Below are 9,562 nucleotides of genomic sequence, written 5' to 3' on the forward strand. Positions count from 1 at the left end.
CCTGATTTCCTGGAGATGGATCTACCAAGTTCTCAAGGTCCCTCAAAACAGCATTTTAAACTTCGGGACCAAGTTTTTCAAAAATGAAAACTAGTGCCCAATCAAATAAATGACCAAAAATGAAGTCAAGTCATGTCATTTTGAAAGGTGGTGATAATTCCTGCAGAGATGTGGAAGGAAGGAAGGAAGGAAGGAAGGAAGGAAGGAAGGAAGGAAGGAAGGAAGGAAGGAAGGAAGGAAGGAAGGAAAAGACATTTCCAAACTATGGATGATTTTTTTTTCTTTATTATTAATTTTTGTATTGTTTTTTTTTCTCTTTTTTCTGTTATTCTTTAACAATAAAAATACAATAAAATTTTTTAAAAAAAACAAACTATGGATGGTGAATACTAGGTTAATTCTGCCACTTTTTCCTCAATTCTCACATATATCAACTAAAGGAACTATGAAAATAAATTCACACAATTCACCAGCCCACTCAAGCAGGGGCGGGTTCCAAATCCCGTTGCTACTGGTTCACTCATGCGCATGTGTGCGAGCAAAGCCTGCTGCCACTGCTGCTACCTGTTCGCCCGATCCAGTGCGAACTGGTAGCAACTCACCACTGCACTCAAAGCATACCAAGGCCGAGACATATACCATGTATTGGATTTTAGGCAAAACATCCCAATTATTTGGAAAACAGACAGCAGCTCAAAAGATATAATCATGGAACAAATAATGACAAAGCAATACAAAGATATTTGCAAATTATTATTAGATTTCCTCTCTCAGAGGAATCCAGCCTGGGCAAAATGATGAATAGGCTATACAAAGTAAACATGAAAAAGGACAGGCTGCATTACACTTTTCTGTACTTATATATTTCGTGTAATTAAAGAACCAACCAGCAGGAGAACTTCTGTAGGAGAGACACTGCATGCAATCTTCTCAATGTTGACCCCATACATATACTGTGTTTCCCCGAAAATAAGACCCTGTCTAATATTTTTTTGAACCCTGAAATAAGCGCTTGGCCTTATTGCCATGCGCTCAAAAGCCAGATTGGGCTTATTATCAGGGGATGTTTTATTTTGGGGGAAACAGGGTAATTATTAACCCAACCAGATTCTATATGCCCCAAATTACAAGAAATCAGCAGTGCACTGTTTGACAAAATACAAAATAAAATTCCTTTATTTTGACCAGAGTGCTGTGTTGTATCACCTTCACAAACATCAATATAAAAGAGAAATTTCTGATTTCTCTCAGGGCTAACACAGGCAATCAATTTTTTGTTCTACTCAAATGGAACTTAAACCTGCATTTCATTTCCCAAAGAGAAATAGGATCAGAGAAAGTTTCTCACAATAGTTCAATTGAATGACTGTTCAGTATGGTAAAAATGCTTGAAGTTACTTAAATGTCCCCCCGTGGCCAGGGGGGCTTTCTATCAGCTGATATGCCAGTTGCGCCTCTTTCTGGATCGGGACTCCTTATGTACAGTCCCTCATGCCCTCGTCACTTCCCGCCTGGACTACTGCAACGCTCTCTACATGGGGCTCCCCTTGAGGAGCACTCGGAGGCTCTAACTGGTGCAGAATGCGGCTGCGCGGGTACTTATGGGGGCAACATGGCGCTCCCACGTGACACCTCTCCTGCGCGAGCTGCATTGGCTTCCAGTGGTCTTCCGGGTGCGCTTCAAGGTATTGGTTCTCATCTTCAAAGCGCTCCATGGCTTAGGACCCGGTTATTTACCAGACCACCTTCTGCCACTGATAACCTCCCACCGGCCAATACGCTCCCACAGAGAGGGCCTCTTCAGGGTGCCGTCGGTCAGGCAATGTTGCCTGGCGACCCCCTGGGGAAGAGCCTTCTCTGTGGGGGCATCCGCCCTCTAGAATGAGCTACCCCCAGGGATAAGACTGATCCTGGACCTCCGTACCTTCTGCCGGGCCCTGAAGACTTTTTTATTTCAGCAAGCCGGGCTGGGTTAAAAATCTTTTAATTGGGGAATTTTAGGGGTAAGGGGTTTTAAAGTGGGGAAGCCAAAGATAAATTTAATTTCATTTTTATAGTATTTTAATGTTTGTATTGTGTGTTTTTTAATTTTGGCTGTTCACCGCCCCGAGTCCTTCGGGAGAGGGGGCGGTATAAAAATTATTAATTAATTAATTAATTAATTAATTAATTAATTAATTAATTAATTAATTAAATAAAATCTATGAAATCTTCAAATTCCAAAACTGAAGTATTGAGCTGTCTTTAGCTATGCTTAGAAATTAAGCATGAGTGCCAAAAAGGTCACGCGGAAATGTCATGCGTGCGCGTCCTTGTCGAGGCTGCGCTCCAGAAAAGCTGAACCTCCAGGTTCTAGCATTCATGCGTGCCCGATGATCAACTGGCCAGCGCACATGTGCACACCGGTTTTTGGCACTGCTGCACGCGTGAAGGGATCGTGCTCCGGAAAAGCCAAACCTCCGGGTTCTGGCACACATGCGCACCCAACAATCTGCTGGCCGGCACCCATGCGTACAATGGTTTTCGGGCACTGCTGCACACGTGAAGGACAGCTGATCGTTGTGTGCATACGCGCCAGAAACCCAGAAGACAAACAGGCAACGTCATGCATACCGGGCGACATGGCTTTGCGTGCCACTTTGGGCACGCGTGCCATAGGTTCGCCATCACGGAATTAAGCTATGCTCATTACTGTATAAACTTGCAGATAAGCCCCTCTGCAGATAAACTGACCCTCACATTTTTAACAAAATATCATGATAAATGTGCCACCTGCAGATAGGTCAATCCTTGAAATTTTTGTACATTTTTTCAATATATTCTAAAGGACTTTGTTTTAATACTTCAAATCAATAAATGTTCTTTTCCAGAACAGATTTTGTTTTAAATTTTCACAATTGGCTTATCTGAGGGTGATGTGTTTTTCATAGTATTTTGGTTGAAAATTTGAGACTTGGCTTATCCATGAGTATATATGGGTACTTTTAAAAAGTATTACCATATATATACATAGATAAGCCCATCTATGGATAAAGCCAAACCGAATTTCGGTGGTGTATTTTGTAATCTAAAATTATTGGTTTATCCAGGAGTATATACAGTACATACAGAACTAATTGCTATGAAGTCTAGAAAATAAATGAAGATGACAAATATAGCTCCTCATTGCACAGGTGAGGAAGTAAAATCTTCCCTTTAGGTATACCATTGCTCTTATTAGAGCAGCCAGCAATCTCATAGAAACAATTTAAGGAAGAAGAAAAAACAAAAGGATATTAGAATTGACCTAAGAGCAACACAAAAAGCCATATAATATTAAACTCATATTTTCCTGGGCCTGTCAACTGCAGGGTGATAATGCAAAAACATAGAGCCTATAAAATATTAGAATCGCCACCAAATTAAAAACATTCATTTTGAGTAACTTTATAACTTGATATAATAATCACATTCAATCTGCATAAAAGTATATTTCTGAAACAAGACGCATGCTTATTTTCCATCAGGTTCGGTACCAACTTAGAAGAACCCTGTTGGCACAGTGTTTAGATTGCAGTATTTCAGGCTAACTTTGCCCACAGCCTGGAGTTCAATCCTGATGGGCTCAAGGTTGACTCAACCTTCCATCCTTCCGAGGTCAGTAAAATGAGGACCCAAATTGTTGGGAGGCAAATTGCTGACTTTGTAAGCCGTTCAGAGAGTAATAAAGTACTATGGAGCAATATATAAGTCTAAATGCTAATACTAAGTGCTAAGAGGCTTTCCTTATCATTTAAGAAGAATACAATTTTACTCAGTGCAATAATTTAAGAGAAAATTTTTACAAAGTGATGTACAGATGGCATTTGATGTCTATGAAACTATGTATAAGAACATTTAAAGTAAACATTGGAAATGTGGGAAGTAGAATAGAATCTATGTGGTGGACTTGTGAATTGGCCAAAAAAAATTGGTTATTGAACCACAGGATATTGGTGAAAATAAAAGAAATCCCTTTTCAGATGAAGTCAGAAGTGTACTTATTAGGGTTTATGGAAGAAGGAACTAAGTAAAAAACATGGTGTCTTATTGTTGTACGTGATCACTGGAGCAAGACTATTATATGCAGAGAAAAGGAAAAATAAAGAAGCTTCAATTGTTACAAGACTGGATATTTAAATCCACATTCAATCTTGGTGGCTATGACAAAACTAACATGCTTAATTAGAGAGAAATCTATAGAGACTTTTATTAAAGATGGAGCTGATTTATGGATTATATTATAAAAGTAGAGAAAAATAAGTTGATGGCAAAGGATTTAATAGCTTAAATAAGGGGAAATAATGAAAAATTTAAATAGTGATTACAATGGTATAAAAGAATAATAAGTAGTTAATGAATCTATAAGGAAAGGCGAAGAGCTAAAATGGACATGTTTTTAAATCAGATGTTTAGTTTTGTATTTGTAGGTTTATGTTTCTTAGATGTTTAGGTATTGTGCTTTTTAATGTTTACTTTATGTGTAGAATTTTAATCATGTATGTAAGAAGAAGGCCTGTAATAAGTTACTGATTACCAACTGAACATTTTTGATAGAAGAAATATCAGGCATATCATTTGAAAATATGCCTCACAATTGTTGACTACTCTTTTAGATGATAAACTATGGTATCTTCAGAAAGCAGCAAAATATTATTCTTCCAAATCCCTGAGAATTACAATTGGACAGTATAGAATCTACTCGATATAGAACCGCTAAATTAAGGAGAAGAGTTTCTTGTAGGATTTTTTTTAAAAAAATTCAAATAATTTGATTAATTGGCAAAAGCATTTGAGGCAAGCCAATATTTTTTTGTCATTAATATTATTTTCTCTTACAAAATCCATTTATAAACCACCCTTGTTCAAGAGCAGATGCACGTTTATTAATAAGGATATGAAGGTCTCATCTATCTATTCTTCTGTGTTTTTTAACCAGGAGATTTCTCAAGGATTCTTCTGTTAGCCATGCACCCAATTTCCCTTCTACTGCTCATATATGGGATGCTGGAGTTAGGGAAACCATATCAGCATTGAAAAAAAATGTCAGCAGCAAAGAGAGATGGTTTTTTTCATCTCTTTGCTGCTGTCTAGAGGTAGGTTGTCTGCTTTATCCAGATCATATATGATAACCTTAGATGTTGTATAAGTTCACAAGAGGCCTAAGCATAAAGTACATGAACTAAGTACACATTTTGGAACATGACCCAGTTTTCTCAGTAATACAAAAGAAAATCCTCAGTAGATCAATCAACATCATGTTATTCCCATTAGGAACAGGACTTGAAAAACCTTCTTAGTTTATTCCATTTAAGCCTGAAAAAAAAATCCACCAATCTCTTGTCTCAATTTATAAGCAAGAATAATTCATTAGCCTTCCTTACCTTCTGTGCTTTATCTTTCTGAAATACAAAGACAGGAGGTGCAATGGCTGGCTTTTCTGTGAAGAAATAAATAAAAGAGATCTTATATTGCCTAATATTGAGACATATCACATGCAGTTCTCGCTCTAACAAATGAATGCTGCTTAGTCAACCATATCTTTCCCATTCCCACCACTATTCAGGTGTGGATGAAAAAGACTCTTAAAGACCGGTCAGCTGATAAGCAAGATGCTCATCCTACTGTTACCAAACTCTCTTACAGGTTATATCTAAGGATATTTCCTTAGATATATCAGCAATAAAGAAGGTCTTAAAATCTTTTCAACCAATACATTTTCCTAAGAGAACTAATGCAATGTAAAACAACTATCCTCCTATGTTCACTTATGTATCCGGCCTAATTTCTTTTATATATTTTACTTCTTAAGGATTTGGTCCTGAAAAATGTCTTAGGAATATTTGGAACAAGTAAACAAAGTATTTATTCTTCTTGTTAATTCTAAAGGCTTTGAAGTTGAGTGATTTCAGAATTTTCAAATAATGATGTCTAATGCTTCAGGTAGACAGACAACATCCAAAATGTGATCACTGGTTTATAAATAAGTCTTGTATCCAACAAATGCACTTTGTTCTATTGGGTCACAAATGTTTGAAGGACTTATAGTCTAAATTATAGTCTGTGATACCCCCGGGCTCTTTTAGCAGCATTACAGAATACAAGAGCAATCAATGCTGTTATGAATCTAATGAAATAAATAAAAGTAAATAAAAATAAATAAAATTTGGCACTTCTCCAGAACTTATTAGCCCAATTAACAGCAGCTCTAAAAAGAGATAAGGTAAATTCATGGAAGAGTAAACTTCTATTCATGGCAGTATTAATGAAGTACACTTGTTTATGAAACAACATTTATAGGCATTCTGAATATCAGTTACTTGGAAGCAACTATTTTCTTGCTTTACTAATGGGTTTTGTAGAGGCATCAGGTTAACTGTTATGTGAAGCAGATTTGGGATTGATATGGCAGAGATTTTCTTATGTTCTAATAAGCACAATATTCTATGACAAGTAAATGCAAATAATAATGAAACACTTGGACAAACTAATAGATTTACAGCTGATTACAGAACCTACAATTTCAGATGTAACCTACCTTGAAATATTAAAGGCTGAAATCAGAAGAAAGTCATTGTTTCCTAAATGTAATTTGATAGTCACTGAAGGAATTAAGATGCTAGGCTAGACATTTTAGGATTGATCTGACAGAAGTGTCTGATTTCTTGAAGCACATTATGCTTAAAACTTTAAACCACCTAATTTGCCAGATAAGTTTTGATTATCCCAAGATTATACCGTACAGGTAGTTTCTTGACTAACAACCATTCATTTAGTGACCAAAGTTACAGCAGCACTAAAAAAAGTGACGTATGACTGGTTTTCACACGACCGTTGCAACATCCCCAAGGTCATGTGTCAAAATTTGGGCAATTGGCAACTGGCATGTATTTATGACAGTTCCACTGTTCCAGGGTCATGTGATCCACATTTGAAACCTTCCCAGCCAGCTTCCAACAAAGCCAAGCCAGATTCACTTAACAACCATATGATTCACTTAACAACTGCAGTGATTTGCTTAACAGCTACGGCAAAAAGGTTATAAAACGGGGCACAATTCACAACTGTTTCACTCAGCAACAGAAATTTTGGACTCAATTCTGATTGCAAGCTGAGGACTACCTGCATTATATAGATATGGCATAGATATGGGTAGAAGGCACATAGGGAAAAGAAGCTAAGTATATAAATTGCTGCTTGTGAATGTGCTGCATGCTTTAGTAAGCAAAAAATAAAAATATGATATTATCAGCACCTGTAGATTCTTTAATTTCTTCCTGATTGGGCTACTCTTATTTTTTCTACCATTATGGCACTTCTATTTTATTACTATTTTATACAGTCTTAGCCATTCTAACCTATTACTTCATCTAGGAGTTCATGAGAATGGCTTCCTCCATCATAAATTCTTTCTGATTCTGATTGGTCTAGGTCTATATCTATCTTCTTGTCCAAGATGCAAAATAATAAGCAATTTGCATAAATTCCAAGGCATTCTTCTACATGTTTCGTGATAGGCTGTGGTGATAGGCACTTATTCTTATACATCTCATCTTTGAGGTTGTCCTAGAAATTAGTGGAGAAAGATAGAACTAATGATAGCCTGGAAGCACTGTTCATTCACATGAGATGTGAGGAGAGAAGTATATTTCATATACATTTTCAGGCCCTCTCATTGTAATAATGACTTTATAGATTTTAGGGAATATATTCCATTTTTATCACAGGCTGTTCTGCTGTTCTATATTTATAAAGAGAAATAACTGTTCTTCCCATGCTCATATGCACTCATATTTTATTCAGATCGTCTAAGATGTGCTAACAAATAAAAAAGAGCAGACAGAAAAACAGTTATGTTTGGTATTGAAGCCAGCCTCAGTTGAGATGCTTCACTATGCTACTTTTTAAAACATACATATGCCTTCATTGGATTAAAAAAACAATTTTAAATATTATAAAACTGCCCATGGATGTTTATTATAACAAGCGTAATGGAAATACTGCTTGCAGATTTCCACATACACATATACATTTGTGACATTATTTTCTTCTCTTTTTTGCTGCCCAAGCATCAATAGGAATGATTCCAGGGCTAGTTAGTTCTTGGCTACCTTTATAATTCACTAATTCCCGTTGATTTTGAGATGTAGCTACTATGGGCAAATTATTGCAAAGAAGGGGCTACTGGACCTCAGATAAGCACTCAATGAATGAAGTGCGTTTACCATTATTCATTTCTAGCAGTCAGTAGTGTTTCCTACCAATTTATCCACATACATCCAGATAAATTACCGTATACAAACTATTAGAAGTAGCTTAAAAATTCAGCTCTGGTAATAACAGTTGACAGGGAAAGTCAGAATTAAATTCCCTCTCAATAGCTCCTTCTTAACTGACACACTGGTCTTTCAGCCTTAGTGATGGATTGCCTAAAATCTCCTTAGCTGATACGAGACTTGTGAAGAACTCTCACCTCTGACGTTTCTTAGAGAAATTTAAGGCATATCAGTATCAATTCAACATAATGGGCAGAACTGGGAAACTTTACAACCCGACTGTCCAAGTTCGGAGGCAATTCTTTCAAATCTACTTACACGATAGAATAAGATAAGCAGCATAAACACGATAGACGGTTAGTTAATTCTGCCAGGTCTCCATGCACATTCAAAACAGCTTTTTTTTATGTCAATGAAAGAAAGGAGGAAAAGCCAGCAGAGTTGAACTCTGTTTGGGTGATGCCAAATCTCCTCACTCTTAGCACAGCACTCCACAAATGCTCAGAGGCACTCTTGCCCTAGGGAAAGCGCATGAAGGATGGAGAGGGGGGCAGCCTGAGGCTGAACTTTTGAGAAAGCCCTCTGCCTATGCTCAGAGGACATCCTCATCTTCCCCACCTAGGGGACCGGGAGGCCGCTCCCTTTGTCCGGCCTGGCCGTAGCCCGCACGCCAGTATTGGTGAACCGGGCAGTCCCCAGACGGCCACTGAGGATCTGGGAAGCATCCGGCCCAAAAGCATCCCGTCCCCTCTCACTCCACTTAGCCACTTCTTTCCCATCACTGTTACCACCGCAATCCCCCCACCCGGTCCTGGCCACCTACCTTCGTTGGCCAGGTCCGCCATTTTACTTCCTTAATCACTCCCACAATACACTGCGCCAACGACGGGCAAAGCCGCTCTGCCCGGTCTATGCGCGCTCGCGTTAGGAGCAACAGGGGACGCCAAGAGGCATGCGCAAAACGAGGGGGCAAGGAGACCGCTTGTAAAAGACAAAAAGGGAGTAGGATTAAAAAGGGGGAGGAGCTAACAGTAAAACCCGTTGCGCATGTGCGTCTTTGCTAAACGTTAAAATCTTAATTCAAAAGGCTCCACCCACGGACGGTCTTGCGGGTTCAGCAGAGGATTTAGGCATGGACGTAGTCGGGCGAAGGACGAGAGAGAGAGAGAGAGAGAGAGAGAGAGAGCGCGGGGCGGCTCATGCACAGGTACGCATGCGCACTGTTTGTTTCCACCCCTGTTATCAGTATCCCGTAAAACTCGAACACC

At 38.4% G+C, this 9,562-nt stretch overlaps 1 protein-coding gene across 2 annotated transcripts in view; it reads right to left on the reverse strand.

The window, feature by feature from the left end:
• The window catches only part of RANBP3 (RAN binding protein 3), a 35,401-nt gene extending 26,246 nt beyond the window's left edge, over positions 1 to 9,155 (reverse strand). For both annotated transcript variants that reach the window (XM_070943519.1, XM_070943510.1), the window contains exons 1-2: positions 9,118 to 9,155; positions 5,403 to 5,458 (exon numbers count right to left, since the gene is read on the reverse strand). In XM_070943519.1, the coding sequence (XP_070799620.1) occupies positions 5,403 to 5,458; positions 9,118 to 9,139 (78 nt within the window). In that variant the 5' untranslated portion in view covers positions 9,140 to 9,155. The remainder of the gene's footprint in view (positions 1 to 5,402; positions 5,459 to 9,117) is intronic.
• Between the last annotated feature and the right edge of the window lie 407 nt (positions 9,156 to 9,562).

Source organism: Pituophis catenifer, unplaced genomic scaffold (genome assembly GCF_029215685.1).
Source record: "Pituophis catenifer annectens isolate HBS135680 unplaced genomic scaffold, rPitCat1.0.hap2 SCAF_1, whole genome shotgun sequence".
Classification (NCBI taxonomy): domain Eukaryota; kingdom Metazoa; phylum Chordata; class Lepidosauria; order Squamata; family Colubridae; genus Pituophis; species Pituophis catenifer.